This window comes from Halichoerus grypus, chromosome 10 (genome assembly GCF_964656455.1).
Source record: "Halichoerus grypus chromosome 10, mHalGry1.hap1.1, whole genome shotgun sequence".
Taxonomy (NCBI): domain Eukaryota; kingdom Metazoa; phylum Chordata; class Mammalia; order Carnivora; family Phocidae; genus Halichoerus; species Halichoerus grypus.
The window spans coordinates 94,667,695-94,685,357 of record NC_135721.1 but is presented as its reverse complement, the minus strand read 5'-3'; the positions used below and the strand labels follow the sequence as shown (position 1 = coordinate 94,685,357).

The 17,663-nt window shown below is 40.9% G+C and overlaps 1 protein-coding gene across 1 annotated transcript in view; it reads left to right on the top strand.

Annotated features, from left to right (window-relative positions):
- CFAP61 (cilia and flagella associated protein 61) overlaps window positions 1-17,663 on the top strand; it is a 291,248-nt gene that overhangs the window by 93,851 nt on the left and 179,734 nt on the right. Inside the window, exon 14 of the mRNA XM_078056863.1 lies at window positions 2,384-2,523. Within this exon, the coding sequence (XP_077912989.1) occupies window positions 2,384-2,523 (140 nt within the window). The remainder of the gene's footprint in view (window positions 1-2,383; window positions 2,524-17,663) is intronic.

Below are 17,663 nucleotides of genomic sequence, written 5' to 3'. Positions count from 1 at the left end.
TACATGAAAATTTCAGAAACAACACAAAAGTGGATTAGACCGCCATATTACTTTATAGCTTACACTGGCTCAGAGAATTCTGAAACCATTAGATTGCTTTTCTGAGAGTAGGAAAGTAGGAATTTATGGCTGATTTTCTGGTTGGCGTCACCTGACACAGTGCCTGATGTGGGGTAAGCACTCAACCCACTACGACAGGTTTGGTGGATGGGCCTCAGGCAAACAGACCAGTGCAAACAACATCCTCCATTCCTGTCCTCTGCCTTCATTTTTGGATCATTGTTGTCAAGGGATAGAGATTCTAATCAATTTCTCACTTTATTGGAGGGAAGAAAGTGGGGAAGGAAGATGACTGAGGAAAAAATGGATTTTTATAAAGATGTTTTCCCTGCCTTGCCTATCACTTAAGGCAAGTCAATAACTAGACTTCTTCAGTTGGCTAATTACAAGAAAAATATCTATTGTCTTATTTTTCCTGATACTCTTTCTACTGAGGCAAAAACCAAATATGGTTTAATTATGTTTCCTGAAGCCTATGTGATCATAGGTTGTATTTCCTCATTTTGTTAATATAATGATGTAGTCTCAAGTCCACTGGTGGGATTGATTTTCAATTACTTGTAGTAATGTTCTCCATATTTCTCGTAACATTTTTGGGATTAATTTTAAGGCATTTTGAAGCTCATAAAGCAATGTAGATTATCCTAAGGTAGGCCTTACAAAGCCAGTTTCCCTCAGAGATGCCCCAAAGTAATTTCCCTACATTTAAATTCACTCCTACTTTGAAGTCCATGTAAAGGCAGATCTTCAACATTACAAAACCATGCTGGTTTTAAAAAGGTAAAAGACATTTTTATGGTTTAATTCTATTTTATTTCAGGATATGCAGAGAGAGGAACAAAATACTTTATAATTCATCCTTAAATCCTTCAAATCTAAGTCAAAGCAATTCATTATAGTCTTCCTCCTCCCAGAGGAAGCCCCCTGAGACTTGGCACCCATTCCTTATTTTCAGCTTGAGTATTTCAACAACTTGACTTTCAAGTTCCCCAAAAGGAGCTGTGTTATTTTGCTAGAAAGAAGGAAGATAAGGTCAAACAATGATTCACTCCTTTGGTTTGCACAAACGTCCCCAGGGTTTTGGATTACCACAAGTAATGCCTTCACAGGGTTCAGGAGGAGGCGAGATCCCAAAGGGACAAATTAGCTCTGGGAGGAGCAGGCCACTCCTGCAGGCACCTGGCAGAGGGTCAAGTGGGATGTGTGGAACACAGATGGTCTAGGACAGCTCTGTCCAATAGACAACAAATTCGAGCCACATAAGTAATCTAAATATTCTAGCAGCCACATTAAAAAAAAAAAGCAAAAAAGATGCAGGTGAAATCAATTTTAATAATATATTTTATTTAACTGAATATGCCCCAAATTTAATCATTTTCACATGTAATCAGTATGAAAAACTATTGAGATATTTTACAGTCTTTTCTCCAGTGTTTGAAATCTAAAATGTATTATTACACCTGTGGCACATTTCAATACAAACACTACATTTTCATCAGAAATACTTGATCTGCGTTTAGATTTCGTAAGATTGACAGTTGCATAAGTAGATTCATATACCCAAGTTGTTCCAACATACATAAAGCTTTTCCAATAACTGAATTGAGTATCAGTTTTTTAATTTAATTAAATTATTTAAAATGAAATAAAATTAAAAACTCAGTTCTCCAGTCACACTAGCCACATTCCCAAATGCCCCGTGTCCGGACATGGCTGCTGGTTCCCATATTGGGCAGTGCAGATCTCAGGGGTAAGTGGCAGTTCTGAGGACATCTGGATCCTCCTATGCCTGCTAACTAAACACACTTCCCAGGTTAAACACATCCTTAGATCTGTTCACCTGAATGGGATCACGTCATGATAGAATACAGATGTCCATTCATGTATAATACAGGATTTTAAAGAAGAAAAGGCCCGGATCGCCACCTCTCATCTCAGAGGAGGGGGCCGGGGCTGGTGCTCTATCACTTAGCAAGCCTAGGGCTGACACCCATGCCGCCTCATTGCCTCCAGGGTGCAAGCGAATTTGCCAGCACAAAGGACCTTACTCTCAAAACTGACTTCCACAAAAGAGCTATGCGAATGGGTCCCATGGTTTACAATATTCATTTATTTAGGTTTCAGCCAGACTTGCAGAGATTTTCTCAGTATGCCTGCATTCCTTATCCTCTTGAATTTCATATGATTACTTTCCAAATTATAGGAAAGCTGTCCTTTACACATTTTACCCCCTATTTTCTGTACTGTTTTACAGCAGGAATTTGTTTAGTGATGAATGGTTTCTGATTCTTTTCCTGTGTGTCCTGATCACCAATCCTGTTAGGACAAGAACTTCTGCATCATTTCTCTGCCGCACCTTACCCCTGAGTTTGCCCTCATCCAGAACTTCGTGAAGATTGTCCCCTTCCACAACTGTACGCTGGAGCAGGATCTCTATGTCTTCCATCGGGCTGGATTGCTCAAGTAAGTGGGCATACGTTTGGCCAAAAGACAGTCCATGAAATTAACCAAAGAGAATGGAACAAGGAGCTTGGTACCATTTTAACTTAATGATTTCTTTTAAAAATTGTTTTACTGGTGGAGGGCTTGATCAAGTGATTTTAACCTATTGGTTAGGGAAAAAGTCATATTAAGAGTTACCTGTCCAGTCAGACATTTTATTGTTGATAAAAGACCATTTGATACCAAAATAGAAAAACTGACCAAAAAAATAAAATGGCCAGACTGTTTGCATATGAAGAAAAACAAACAAACAAAAAATAATTGATATTTAAAAATCTTCAAACTTATTCTTCAGGGGAAAGGAAACCCAGATAAGAATGAGACATCATTTTTGATCAATTGACAAGATCTAAAATAGAGAAGCATTCAGTTCTAATGAAACAATGTAGCAGTGGTCAGAATGTAATTGACATGAAATTTCCAAGGACAATTTGGCCAGAATGCTGCAGTGGTTCATATCCTTCAATTCTTTAATTCCACTCCTAGAAATATATCCTAAAAACTGGTTGCAGAGATGCAAACAAAAATTTATATATAAGGATTAAAGATATTGGAAATTCTCTAAATGCCTAATAATAGGAGAATGTTTAAATACTTATATGAAGTATAAGTATGAAGGAATTATAACTCTGTTTGCAATTCATTTAAAGAATTTTTAATGAATGAAAAATGCTCAGAATGTAATGCTAGGCTCATACCAGTATATAAAACAGCATTTAAATATGACCTAAATCTCTAAAGAAAGAAAAAACATGAATAAACTGGAGTAAAGGGGGACATGCTGATGTGATACTATGCTATGCCATCCAACCCTTCTTGTTCAGGACTAAAGAACTCACTTTCTAACTGTGGGATGTGTGAGCACCAACAGCTTGAAGCTGGGTCCCTCTTGAAAGAGATCGCGCCGGACTGAAGAGAATGGCTTTGCCCAAGTTTGCCCCTCCTTACAGGGGTGGAGGATCCTAAGAGCTCACCTCAATAAATCCCAGCCTGTAGAGCTCTGTGTGAGGCTGCCTCCCACAGGGAACCTGGCCTGCAACGCTAGAGGGGGTCAACGGTTGCCCCTGGGCGGTACTAGGAATATCTGAGATGATTTTTAATTCCCTTCTTTATATTGCCTAAAATTTGGAATTCTACACCCAGCTTGCATACTGCCTAGGATTCTTGTGCGGGCAAGTAGTAGAAACCCATCCAATTGGCTTAAGTAACTGGAGAATTTTTGACCACACAGAGTCAAGTGAAGAATCCAGTCAAGTGAAGAATCCATCCATCCAATCAATGGCGATGCTGGTTTCATAGAGGGTTTAGTTAGTCCTATTTGGTCTGTCTCTTCCAGGTTGACCCTTCTTAGCCCAGTGCTTCCTCTGTGGTTGCAGGATGGCTGAGGTAGCTTTAGACCTTTTATCATTTCAAGTCCAATGGGAAAAGAGTGATGGGTATGCTTCTTTTCAGAAGCCCCAACACAAAAGTCTATTTGCCTCTCATGGACTCAGATTGTGTCCTGTGCTGACCCATCACTGGACCAGAAGCTGTTGGTTGGCATCATTTAGGGCTGTTCCCAGAGCTCAGGAGTTGGAAGGGTGCATTGCCAGACACAAATCTGGGGCCATCGCTGAAGAAACGGGCAGTTGAGCTGCTCCCTACAGCTCTGTTTCAGGACAGGACCATCTTGATCAATAGAAAATGAACAGTATATGTGTGATAGGAATAATGTCAATACTTTGCGTTTTCTATAATTTACCTTTTTTAAGCTAAGGTCTTATACATTCAGTCTTATTCTTTTTTTTTTTTTAATTTTTTTATTGTTATGTTAATCCCCATACATTACATCATTAGTTTTAGATATAGTGTTCCATGATTCATTGTTTGTGCATAACACCCAGTGCTCCATGCAGAACGTGCCCTCCTCAATACCCATCACCAGGCTAACCCATCCTCCCACCCCCCTCCCCTCTAGAACCCTCAGTTTGTTTTTCAGAGTCCGTCGTCTCTCATGGTTCTTCTCCCCCTCCGATTTCCCCCCCTTCATTCTTCCCCTCCTGCTACATTCTTCTTCTTCTTTTTTTCTTTCTTAACATATATTGCATTATTTGTTTCAAAGGTACAGATCTGAGATTCAACAGTCTTGCACAATTCACAGCGCTTACCAGAGCACATGCCCTCCCCACTGTCCATCACCCAGTCACCCCATCCCTCCCACCCCACCCCCCACTCCAGCAACCCTCAGTTTGTTTCCTGAGATTAAGAATTCCTCATATCAGTGAGGTCATATGATACATGTCTTTCTCTGTTTGACTTATTTCGCTCAGCATAATACCCTCCAGTTCCATCCACGTCATTGCAAATGGCAAGATCTCATTCCTTTTGATGGCTGCATAATATTCCATTGTATATATATACCACCTCTTCTTTATCCATTCATCTGTCGATGGACATCTTGGCTCTTTCCACAGTTTGGCTATTGTGGACATTGCTGCTATAAACATCGGGATGCACGTACCCTTTCGGGTCCCTACTTTTGTATCTTTGGGGTAAATACCCAGTAGTGCAATTACTGGATCATATGGTAGCTCTATTTTCAACTTTTTGAGGAACCTCCATACTGTTTTCCAGAGTGGCTGCACCAGCTTGCATTCCCACCAACAGTGTAGGAGGGTTCCCCTTTCTCCGCATCCCCGCCAACATCTGTCATTTCCTGACTTGTTAATTTTAGCCATTCTGACTGGTGTGAGGTGGTATCTCATTGAGGTTTTGATTTGGATTTCCCTGATGCTGAGCGATATTGAACACTTTTTCATGTGTCTGTTGGCCATTTGGATGTCTTCTTTGGAAAAATGTCTGTTCATGTCTTCTGCCCATTTCTTGATTGGATCATTTGTTCTTTGAGTGTTGAGTTTGATAAGTTCTTTATAGATTTTGGATACTAGCCCTTTATCTGATATGTCATTTGCAAATATCTTCTCCCATTCTGTCAGTTGTCTTTTGGTTTTGTTGACTGTTTCCTTTGCTTTGCAAAAGCTTTTTATCTTGATGAAGTCCCAATAGTTCATTTTTGCCCTTGCTTCCCTTGACTTTGGCGATGTTTCTACGAAGAAGTTGCTGCAGCTGAGGTCGAAGAGGTTGCTGCCTGTGTTCTCCTTTAGGATTTGGATGGACTCCTGTCTCACATTGAGGTCTTTCAACCATTTGGAGTCTATTTTTGTGTGTGGTGTAAGGAAATGGTCCAGTTTCATTCTTCTGCATGTGGCTGTCCAATTTTCCCAACACCATTTGTTGAAGAGACTGTCTTTTTTCCATGGACATTCTTTCCTGCTTTGTCAAAGATTAGTTGACCGTATAGTTGAGGGTCCATTTCTGGGCTCTCTATTCTGTTCCATTGATCTATGTGTCTGTTTTTGTGCCAGTACCCTACTGTCTTGATGATGACAGCTTTGTAGTAGAGCTGGAAGTCTGGAATTGTGATGCTGCCAGCTTTGCTTTTCTTTTTCAACATTCCTCTGGCTATGCAGGGTCTTTTCTGGTTCCATACAAATTTTAGGATTATTTGTTCCATTTCTTTGAAAAAAGTGGATGGTATTTTGATGGGGATTGCATTGAATGTGTAGATTGCTCTAGGTAGCATTGACATCTTCACAATATTTGTTCTTCCAATCCATGAGCATGGAACGTTTTTCCATTTCTTTGTGTCTTCCTCAATTTCTTTCATGAGTATTTTATAGTTTTCTGAGTACAGATCCTTTGCCTCTTTGGTTAGATTTATTCCTAGGTATCTTATGGTTTTGGGTGCAATTGTAAATGGGATCGACTCCTTAATTTCTCTTTCTTCTGACTTGTTGTTGGTGTATAGGAATGCCACTGACTTCTGTGCATTGATTTTATATCCTGCCACTTGACTGAATTCCTGTATGAGTTCTAGCAGTTTTGCGGTGGAGTCTTTGGGATTTTCCACATAAAGTATCATATCATCTGCAAAGAGTGAGAGTTTGACTTCTTCTTTGCTGGTTTGGATGCCTTTTATTTCTTTTTGTTGTCTGATTGCTGTGGCTAGGACTTCCAATACTATGTTGAATAGCAGTGGTGATAGTGGACATCCCTGCCGCGTTCCTGACCTTACGGGGAAGCTCTCAGTTTTTCCCCATTGAGAATGATATTCACTGTAGGTTTTTCATAGATGGCTTTTATGATATTAAGGTATGTACCCTCTATCCCTATACTCTGAAGAGTTTTGATCAAGAAAGGATGCTGTACTTTGTCAAATGCTTTTTCTGCATCTATTGAGAGGATCATATGATTCTTGTTCTTTCTTTTGTTAATGTATTGTATCACGTTGACTGATTTGCGGATGTTGAACCAACCTTGCAGCCCAGGGATAAATCCCACTTGGTCGTGGTGAATAATCCTTTTAATGTACTGTTGGATCCTATTGGCTAGTATTTTGGTGAGAATTTTTGCATCCATGTTCATCAGGGATATTGGTCTGTAATTCTCCTTTTTGATGGGGTCTTTGTCTGGTTTTGGGATCAAGGTAATGCTGGCGTCATAAAATGAGTTTGGAAGTTTTCCTTCCATTTCTATTTTTTGGCACAGTTTCAGAAGAATAGGTATTAATTCTTCTTGAAATGTTTGGTAGAATTCCCCTGGGAAGCCATCTGGCCCTGGGCTTTTGTGTTTTGGGAGATTTTTGATGACTGCTTCAATTTCCTTAGTGGTTATAGGTCTGTTCAGGTTTTCTATTTCTTCCTGGTTCAGTTTTGGTAGTTGATACATCTCTAGGAATGCATCCCATGCAGTCTTATTCTTACAAGATATCATGGAGTTCATCAAACTGTGCATTTAAAATGGGTGCATTTTATAGAATGTAAATGAGACCTCAGTAAAATTACTGCAAAATCTTACGACAAATGGATTGGTGGAGTAGTTTCAGAGAGCTTTCTCTATAATTGATACATTAGCGTTTTAAGTGAAACTTTGAGAAACATCCTGAATGATCACTTTATGTTTGGGGGCTGGCTAAATGTATTTTGGCATATTCATTCAGAACATTACTATACAGATTTTGAAAAAGTAGAAACAGATCTATGGAATGATGTCTAGGGTGGTGAGAAATGCAAGTAGTCAAACAGTAATAGCAATAGCACTGATAGCTTACATGTATGGAAGGTTTATAGCATTTTGGTCACTTTCTTAATCACTTTCCCTGTATCAATACGTGCAGTGACCTTATTAGCTAGGTACCATTATAATTATCCACATCTTACAGGTAAGGAAACTGAGACTCAGAGAGGTTAGGTAATTAGTTCAAAGTGACTCAGCAGGATGTGGCAGAGCTCGTATTAGAACTAAGGCAGTTAGGGGCGCCTGGGTGGCTCAGTTGGTTAAGTGTCCAGCTCTTAATTTCAGCTCAGGTCATGATCTCAGGGTCCTGGTATCGAGCCCCGCATGGGGCTCCCTGCTCAGTGCAGAGTTGGCTTGAGATTTTTCTCTCCTTCTCCCTTTGCCCCTCTCCACCCTGCTCTCACAGGCTCTATGTCTCTCTCTCTCTCTCTCTCTAAAAAAAAAAAAGAACTAAGGCAGTTAGCTTCCAGAGTCAACACATCACCACTTCATATATTGCTTCTCTTTACTGTGTTTTCAGGTGAAGCCACTGCAACAGAAAGACCCCAAAACACAGTGGCTTGAGTCAGATAGAAATTCCACCTCTATCACACGGTAGTGCTGACACGAGCGGAAGAGCAGCGTTTTCCCCATGAAGTTGTGCAGGGACCAAAATTCCTTCTCTTACTGCTTCTTCATCTGGTAGAGTAAGGGTGTTTACCTAACATCTGCATAATGAGTCAGGGGTCTGTGGATTTGGATGGAAAGAAAAACTCCATCTTTATTTTACTAAGCTCTAATTGAAATTTAGCATGTGCTTCCACTGTGAATGGAGGCAACATGCCTCAGAAGTGTTCCCGAAGCCACGACTTTGTAACCAGTAGAAATCATGGATATTTTCATATCATGTTACAGTTGTTCCAGATGTCTCAAAATATGTATGCTCATCCTACTTTGAAATTTCCCTAAATTTATTCTAACCAGAACTTGTTACTTAATGCATTAATTAGGAGGCATAGATATTACTAAAACACACATTTTAAAACATTTTGTAACTTATTTCAATATAATTCATTGTCTTTTATTTTACACATTTAAAAACATTAGTCTGAGCAGGGGCCCTAGCATCACCAGACTGCCAGAGGGGTCCATGGCACACAAAATTTCTAGACCACGGCCAGAGTGGGCTCTTTTCCTTCTCATGCTTCGAGCTGGCTCAGAGCATGGCCACATTTCAGCCCATGGAGAAGGGTAGGAAGAGAAAGGAAGAAGCACTTCCCTTTTATGGAACTTACATCACTTCTGTGCATAGTCTGTGGTCAGGAAGTTGGTTGCATAGCGGAGGGTATGTCACTGATAGGTTGGTGTGTGCCCAAAGTTGGTTCTGTTATTAAAAAGGAGAAGGGGGGAAAGGATACTGTAGACACATCACATCTAGTTTTTATCTTGCATATATATAGAAGTTCTAGAAAGGTACACAGGACTTTATTAACTTTATTAACCTTGGGTACACAGGACTTCATTAACCTGAGGAGAAGGGGGGGTATAGCTGGCAACTTATTTTAGCTTTATGTTTATCAGTGCTTTGATTTTGTTTCATTAATGAACTTTTTGGAGCAGTTTTAGGTTTATAGCAACTGAGAAGAAAGTACAGGGGTTCCTATTTACCTCTGTCCCCCCTCCCACCCACAGATTCTCCCTCAGTTTACATCCCACAGCAGAGTTATGCCATTTGTTACCATTGATGAACCTATATCGACTCATCGGGGGTTTAGTCTTTCTGTTGTGCATTTTGTGGGTTTTGACAAATGCATAAAGACATGGATCCACTATTTTAGTATCCTACAGAGTAGATTCTAAAAATCCTCTGTGCTCTACCTCTTTCGTCCCTCTCTCCTTCCCCACAACCCCTGGTAACCACTGATCTTTTTTAAAGTTTTGTCTCCAGTTTTGCCTTTTCTAGAATGTTCTATAGTTGGAATCATACAGTATGTAGCCTTTACAGATTGACCTTTTTCACTTAGTAATACACATTTTAAAGTTCCTCTATGGCTTGATAGTTCATTTCTTTTTGGCGCTGAGTAATATTCCATTGTCTGTGTGTAGCATAATTTATTTATCTATCCGCTCATTGAAAAGCATCTTGGTTACTTTTAATGGCAATTATGAATAAAGCTTCTATAAACATTTGTGTGCAGGATTTTGTGTGGGTGTAAGTTTTCAGCTCATTTGAGTATATACCAAGGAGCACAAGTTTGGGTCATATGGTAGGAGTGTTTAGTTTTTTGTCTTGTTTTTTTCTTTTTTTAAAGATTTTATTTATTTATTTGAGAGAGAGAGAGAGAGAGAGCACACACAGAGGGAGAGGGAGAGGAAGAAGCAGGCTCTCCGCTGAGCAGGGCGCCCGATGCGGGACTCGATCCCAGGACCCTGGGATCATGACCTGAGCCGAAAGCAGACGTTTAACCGACTGAGCCACCCAGGTACCCAAGAGTGTTTAGTTTTATATAAACCTCCAAACTGTCTTCCAAAGTGGCTGTACCATTCTGCAATCCCACCAGCAAAGAATGAGAGTTCCTGTTGCTCCACATCTCCACCAGCATTGGTACTGTCAGTGTCTTGAATTTCTGCCATTGTAATAGGTGTGTAGTGTTATCTTGTTGGTTTGATTTGTAATTCCATAATGATGTATGGTATTGAGCATCTTTTCATATGCTGTTTGCCATTTGTATGTCTACTTTGGTAACAAATCTGTTCAGATCTTTTACGCATTTTTAAATTGGGATGTTCATTTTGGTTTGATTTTTACAAAATCATGGGTATGCATTACGTCTATCAGAGAAAATCTAGTTATTTTTGTATATACTGATATTTAAAATTTTTATTATGACTCAAGTAGAACTTTTATTAAAATGTATTTTACACTGTCTGCATTATTAAGTAGAGTGTGTTGGTGACATTTTCTTATGACCTGGGATTCTCTTTATGAATAAATACACACTGGAAATGGAGAGCAACCAGATGACTTGGGATCAGGAATGGGTCATGGGTCTGGCTGTAGTAGTGGCCTTGTTCTTAGTGGCTTCATTACTTAATTCCTATTCTTTTCTCTCTCTCTCTGTTTACTATGACTTATTTTGCTTTTATTAAAAATTAAATTTATTTTTTTTTAAATAATGAGATTTTTCAACACTTGTCTGGGAATTAGTCCTGGTTGCAGCAAGGCCCTTGTTTCTCCTTATACTTTGTTCCCATTTGCAGTATCAGCTTCATTTTTTAAAAAATTTCATTTATTTGTCAGAGAGAGAGAGAGAGAGGAGAGCACAAGCAGGGGGAATGGCAGGCAGAGGGAGAAGCAGACTCCTGCTGAGCAAGGAGCCCGATGCGGGACTTGATCCCAGGACTCTGGGATCATGACCTGAGCTGAAGGCAGACGCTTAACTGACTGAGCCACCCAGGCGTCCCTCAGCTTCATTTTTTTTTTATCACTCACGTATAAAGTTGGTGCAAATCATGTACACCTGGTTTCCTTTCTGGAAAATTAAAGTCTCACATGCCAAGGTAGTTTTTGCACCCTTAGAAAAACATGATCTTTTGTCACTGTTTCCATCTGAGCCCTCATCAAGAACCTTCCTCTGTTCCTCTGGGAGTTTTGTGGCCAACCAGCTACCACTCTGCACCTCTTCTCAGCTTGTCCATGCATGTAGCTCCTTTCTGCTGTTCTTCTGGTTCCCATACCCCTTTCCGTGTAAGAACCTGCTCCTGCTTGTGTGGGGAAGAAATCCCTCAAAACCCACATGTGTGTCACCACCACCATGTCCCTTTTGTGGACATGGCAGCAGGCCACTGTTTTCTAGAGAAAGCTTAGATCGTTTATTTTTATTTTTTAATTTTAACTGTAATTCCAAATAGTTAACATATAGCGTCATATTAGTTTCAGGTGTACAATATAGTGATTCAACACGTCATACATCACCCAGTGCTCATCACAAGTGTACTCCTTAATCCCCATCAACTATTTTCCCCCTCCCCACCTCCCCTCTGGTAACCATCAGCATGTTCTCTATAGTTAAGAGTCTGTTTCTTGGTTTGTTTCTCTCTCTCTCTTTTTTTCCTTTCCTCATTTGTTTCTTAAATTCCACATGAGTGAAATCATATGGTATTTGTCTTTCTCTTACTGACTTGTTTTGCTTAGAGTTATACTCTCTGGCTCCATCCCTGTTGTTGCAAATGGCAAGATTTCATTCTTTTTTATGGCTGAGTAATATTCTATTGTATACCACATCTTCTTTATCCATTCATTAATTGATGGACACTTGGGTTTCTTCCAAGTTTGGCGATTGTAAATAATACTAGTATAAACATCGGGGTGCATGTATCCCTTTGAATTAGTGTTTTTGTATTCTTTGGGTAAATGCCCAGTAGTGCAATTACTGGGTTGTAGGGTAGGTTTATTTTTAATTTTTTGAGGCACCTCCATACTGTTTTCCACAGTAGCTGCACCGGTTTGCATTCCCACCAACAGTGTAGGAGGGTTCCCCTTTCTCCACATCCTTGCCAACACCTGTTGTTTTTTGTGTTATTGATTTTAGCCATTTAGGTCTTTTCTTTAATTCTTTATTTTAACTAAATTGTAAGCACAAAGAGCTTTTTAGAGAAATCACACATTTAATGTTAGATGCGGTAGTTTTGCCTGTCAGGACTGCTCAGCTTCTACAGGGAATATGACCTCGAGAACTGCCTTCTTCCCTCTGCTTTTTAAATTTTTTTAATTGTTATTATTATTTATTTATTTTTTTTAGAGAGAGAGAGAGAAAGAGCGTGTGCAAACACGTGCAGGCACATGCGAGCACGTGTGGGCAGGCAAGTGGGTGGGGCAGGGAGGGGCAAAAGGAGAGAGAGAATCTTAAGCAGACTCCATGCTGAGTGCAGAGCCTGATACGGGGCTCCATCCCATGACCCTGAGATCATGACCTGCTGAAATCAGGTCGAAATCAGCTGAAATCAAGAGTCGGATGCTTAACTGACTTAGCCACCCAGGCATCCCCATCCCTCTGCTCTTTTTAAAAAACCCTGTACTCGGGGCAAGTGGCTGACTTAGTCAGTAGAGCATGTGACTCTTGATCTTAGGGTTGTGAGTTCAAGTCCTATGCTGGGCCTAGAGCTTACTTTAAAAACATAAAACCTGAAAGCAACCAGGATGTCCTTCAACAGAATGTATTAAAAAAAAATCCTGTAGGGACACCTGGGTGGCTCAGTAGGTTAAGCGTCTGCCTTCACCTCAAGTCATGATCCCAGAGTCCTGGGATGGAGCCCCGCATTGGGCTCCCTGCTCAGCGGGGAGCCTGCTTCTCCCTCTGCCGCTCCCCCTGCTTGTGCGCTCTTTCTCTCTCAAATAAATAAATAAAATCTTAAGAAACAAACAAACAAACCTGTAGCCCCTTCAGGCAGCTGAGTTTGGCTGGCTGAGAAGGAGGCCAGCTGACCTGAAGGTGTTTCTACAAAAATGTGAAGGAAAGACGAACTCACACTCTTCCATCCCAGAGATATTTGGATTTTTAAAACATGACTGGTGTTAAAGAAGGAGTTCGGAGGAATTTCATATCTTCCAAAATGAAGTTCAGAGATGTGAGTGTGGGAGTGACCTCCCAGAAGTCCAGCGGTCACCTCTCATTGACCCCTGGCGTCAGTTTGCCTGAGGCGACACTGCCTTGACAGGGCCTCCCTTTTCTGCCCCTGTGTCCCCCGAGTATTCTCTCAAGGTTCCAGGATGTTTTCGTAGTCACTCCCGCGCGTTGACACCTGCATCTCAGCCAGGAGGGCAGGAACGCGTCCCTCTTACCTGTGACAGGCACACTGGGCTTTTAGTAAGGACTTACAAGGGTGTGTTTGTCCCTGTTGTCAAGGAAGACCATACGTGGGTGGCTGGCATGGACATGGCATCTAGCATCTTCCCTCACCTCCTCCCCCACGGCACGTGGCTTCCCTCTCAAGTTTACCTGCATTTACTCCAGGAGAACTCGGTATTTCATATGCTGTTCAGTTCTACTCCAGGCATGGTCCACGGGTCAGCAGCAGCAGCCCTCGAGAACTTGCTCAAATGCAGAATCTCAGGCCTGCCCCAGGCCTCCTGACTGGGTTTGCCTGGGACTCTGTGTTGTTAACAAGCGCACCACTTGGTTTTTATGCACATTAAAGTTTGAGAAGTGCTGGAGGCGCTTCTGTTTTCTATGAGTACAGCTTCCCCCATGATCCAAAAGTAAATTGTTCCTATGAAACATCTCATACACCAAAACTGCATCTGGGAAATGGAGAGTATCCCCTGCTTTCTGGAAGTTCCCATTACCTCCACTTCACTTTCCTGAAAGACCAACATTAGTCTGATAATGGCTTTCTTTGTAAAAAAGTGAAGATCTTCAGATTTCTTTCTGTTAGCAAAAATGAAGTGGAGGATCCCTGTATATCATTTGTAGGAAAGGATAGTGATTCTATCTCCTCTCCAGATTCAGATTTTCTAGAACCATGTAAGCCACATCAACTTTAAACCTTTTGTTATCTGGTAATTTCTGGTTCTATTGAGGTTTGGAGGCCTTTTCGTATTGCGTAAATAGACCCTTGGGCTAGGTCTTATAAGAATACATGAACTATGACAGTCTTAGGGATTTTTGTCTACTTACACCAACTAATGTTCATTTCTCTTCTCTCTTTCTAATTCTTGTCTTTTCATACACACCCTCCCCTTAACCTGAGTTTTCCTAAAACCATCTTTTCAGATTTCAAAACAGATGATCAGTGGGAATGCTTTCAGCTGGAAATGAAAGAAAACCCAACTCAAAATGGCTTCAGCCATAGGGCGTTTATTGGCTCAGGTAACTGGGAGGCCTGCAGACAGGCCGGGCTTTAGGGTTTGAATCTCTGGGGTTTGGATTTCTTCCCCTTTTCCACTCTGCTTTTCCTGGTGTCAGCTCCAGCCCGAAGCTGGCTTCCATCCCATTGGCAGAATGGCTGCTGCAGTTCTGGGCCGACACCCCAGCACGCTGCAGAGAGGGAGGGAGCTGGCTGCAGGCAAGCGCTTGCTTTCCCAGAGGCCCGAGCACGCCTCCTCCATTCATCCAGTACCTCATGTGGACTGTGCGGTGGGTGCCAGCCCCCATTCCAGGTTCCGGGCAAGCAGAAGGGACTCAAACAGACAAAAATCCTCGCCCTCATGGGGCCTGCATTCTAGTTAGAGGAGAAAGACATACATAAAGGGAAGAGAGAAAATACACAGTGTCTAAGTGATGAGAGTGAATGCACAGAATAACGCAGATCAGGGAAAGAAGACTCGCTGGGCTCTGGGGTGTGGAGGTAAGGCCTCTTGGGGAATGAGGTGAGGGGGGAGCCATGTGGGCACAGGTCCTCGACACCTACTCTTTTTATACCATGGTTTTAGAGTATGTTGTGTTCTTCCATTTTTTGCTTCACTTCTCTTAACATTTGGGATGGATTGTTCTTGCTCTGAAGTTTGGTTACTTTAAATTTCATGACCTCATGTTCTGGTCTCCCACCCAATCTCGTTCTTCCCTTGGGAAATTATATTTGTGTCTGTCATCTGCCCTCTGGCCATGCTGGTGAGCCCTGGAACAAATCATTCATTCAATTGTTAGCGGTGCTTACCTCTTCTGTCAACAAATTCCATGCCAAGGTTCCCTATCATTTCACTTTTGACTTTGAAAAGAGAACATAATATTTATGTTAACTTTCCTTTAAATGTATATACACTAAATGCTTTTTAACACTTCTTACTTGATATAGTGATTTCTAGGTTTCCAAATGTAATATGAGGTTAGAATATGGTATAAATGATTTTCTCCTTTTGCTCGTGCTTGCCCATTCTTAGCCTTCATACAGGCTTTTTCTTCCTCTTGTTTATTCATGAGTGGTGGACACATTTGGATGAACTTGCCACTCATTCCATCTTCCTGCCCTTCCAAACCATGTTTTTCTGAAATTTGCCATTTTTAATTTGGGGGAATATGTTTCAAACTTATTTATTGTACTAGAAATTATTTTCTACGAATAAGTATTTACTGCTAAAATAAATCATACCACTAATTGTCAACTTTGCTCATAAATGAAAATGCCTCTAGGTGGTTGACTTTTAAATGATTCATCACCTCAGCATTTTTCTTTTATTTGCTTCTCTATGGGTGACTCTGTTGTGCCTGGTTGTCATTTCTTCTAGGATGTCACTGTTTCGGGCCCATGTATCATCAACAGTGTTTTAGTGATATCAGTCCTGGTGCTTTTAATCAGCTTCCTTGAATAGAACCTAACAGAAAACTTTATTTTGTGGTTATTGTTTTGTTTTGTTGACTGGTTGGTTTAAACTGAAATACTGATGACTGTCAAGTTGTTTTATGTTTCTATTACATAGATTACTCCTTTGGATTTCAGAAAGACTCAATTTACTTTTTCTTCTTTCTATCATTTTGATTTCATTTACTGGCATCATAAAGTTGCCCTATATTCTGCAAGGCTCCATCCATGCACAAATACTCTTGTAGGTGTCTAAAACCATTCATTCAATTTGAGGTTGAAAAATTAACTGTTAAATCTTTTTCCTTCTACTTTTATATATGATTTTCTATTTTGTTATGTGTACAGTCTAATTAAGTACTATAAATTCTGATCTTTGAGATCAGAGTCTGCCAAAAATGGGACAAGAAGAAAAACTCACTGGGAAGCAGGCCCAGGGCTGCCAAACTTTCAAGACCCAAGAAGGAACCAGTGGGCAGGGGCTTCACCATTTCTTCATGGAGAGGTGACATTTCTCAGGGAATCATGGGTTTGGGCATTCAGGTACATCAGAGAGAGAAAGTGTAAGAGAGAGGTGACTTGGGAGCCTCTCTTGGGACTTGAAGGCCTATGGGGAGGGGTTAAGAAACAAGATAGCCCCATGCAGGACTCCCTCAGGAGACTGGATGGAGGAAGCCATGTGAATGGATAAGGAGAACCCCAGCTGATCTGTCTCTCTGATTCAAGGTGGCCTTAAAACCAGGCCCAAACCTTAGCAAAAGAATAAACTATCCTGGTTATTGAATATAAGTTCACTTCCAGGAAGGCTGGGCAAGATGACATGCAGAACAGGTGGCGGGAGGTAGGAGTTCTCCTTCCTGGTTATACACCATGAGACAGAAGGAAGGGGCCTAGCATAAAGGTAATAATGAAAAAATGAAGATCAGAAACTCCTTGTTTGAGACTTGTGAAGAGGTGAAAGTAGGCCCACATTTAGATACCTCCGGTGGATCCACCATCTTTTGCAGTCCCACTGGGCCTAATTCTGACATGTAAACATAAACATAGACTTTGTCTTTTTGGATATTTATTTAGCCCATTAAAAGCTCATTCCACAGAAGGTCTTGGTATCATTTTATAAACCCTCAATGAATTTTCTTTTTTTTTAAAATATATTTATTTATTTATTTATTTGACAGAGAGAGAGGGAGAGAGACAGCAAGAGAGGGAACACAAGCAGGGGGAGTGGGAGAGGGAGAAGCAGGCTTCCTGCAGAGCAGGGAGCCCAATGTGGGGCTCGATCCCAGGACCCTGGGATCATGACCCGAGCCGAAGGCAGTCGCTTAACCAACTAAGCCACCCAGGTGCCCTGAATTTTCTTAATCTTTAGATTTATCTGAAAATATGGCAAGAAATAAAGATAGCTGCTCCCTAATTCAACAATAATACAATCCCCTTTTGGTGTGTGCATGTGTGTGTGTGTGTGTGTAGGACATCCATATATATTTTAAGATAATTTCATTTTAGTTAAGGATCACGCATATTGAGAATAAAATACTAAGCATCCTTACAACTTTGTTTTGAAGTTGTTTTATTTTTCAAAGGGTTTTCTGTAACTGAAACATAGGCTGAGTTCTCCACAACTCCTGGTCCATTTCTAACCTCATATATATCATTTAAAACTTTAAGGAATTTCAAAATTATTCCTCGGAAGATGGTTCTGGAACCAA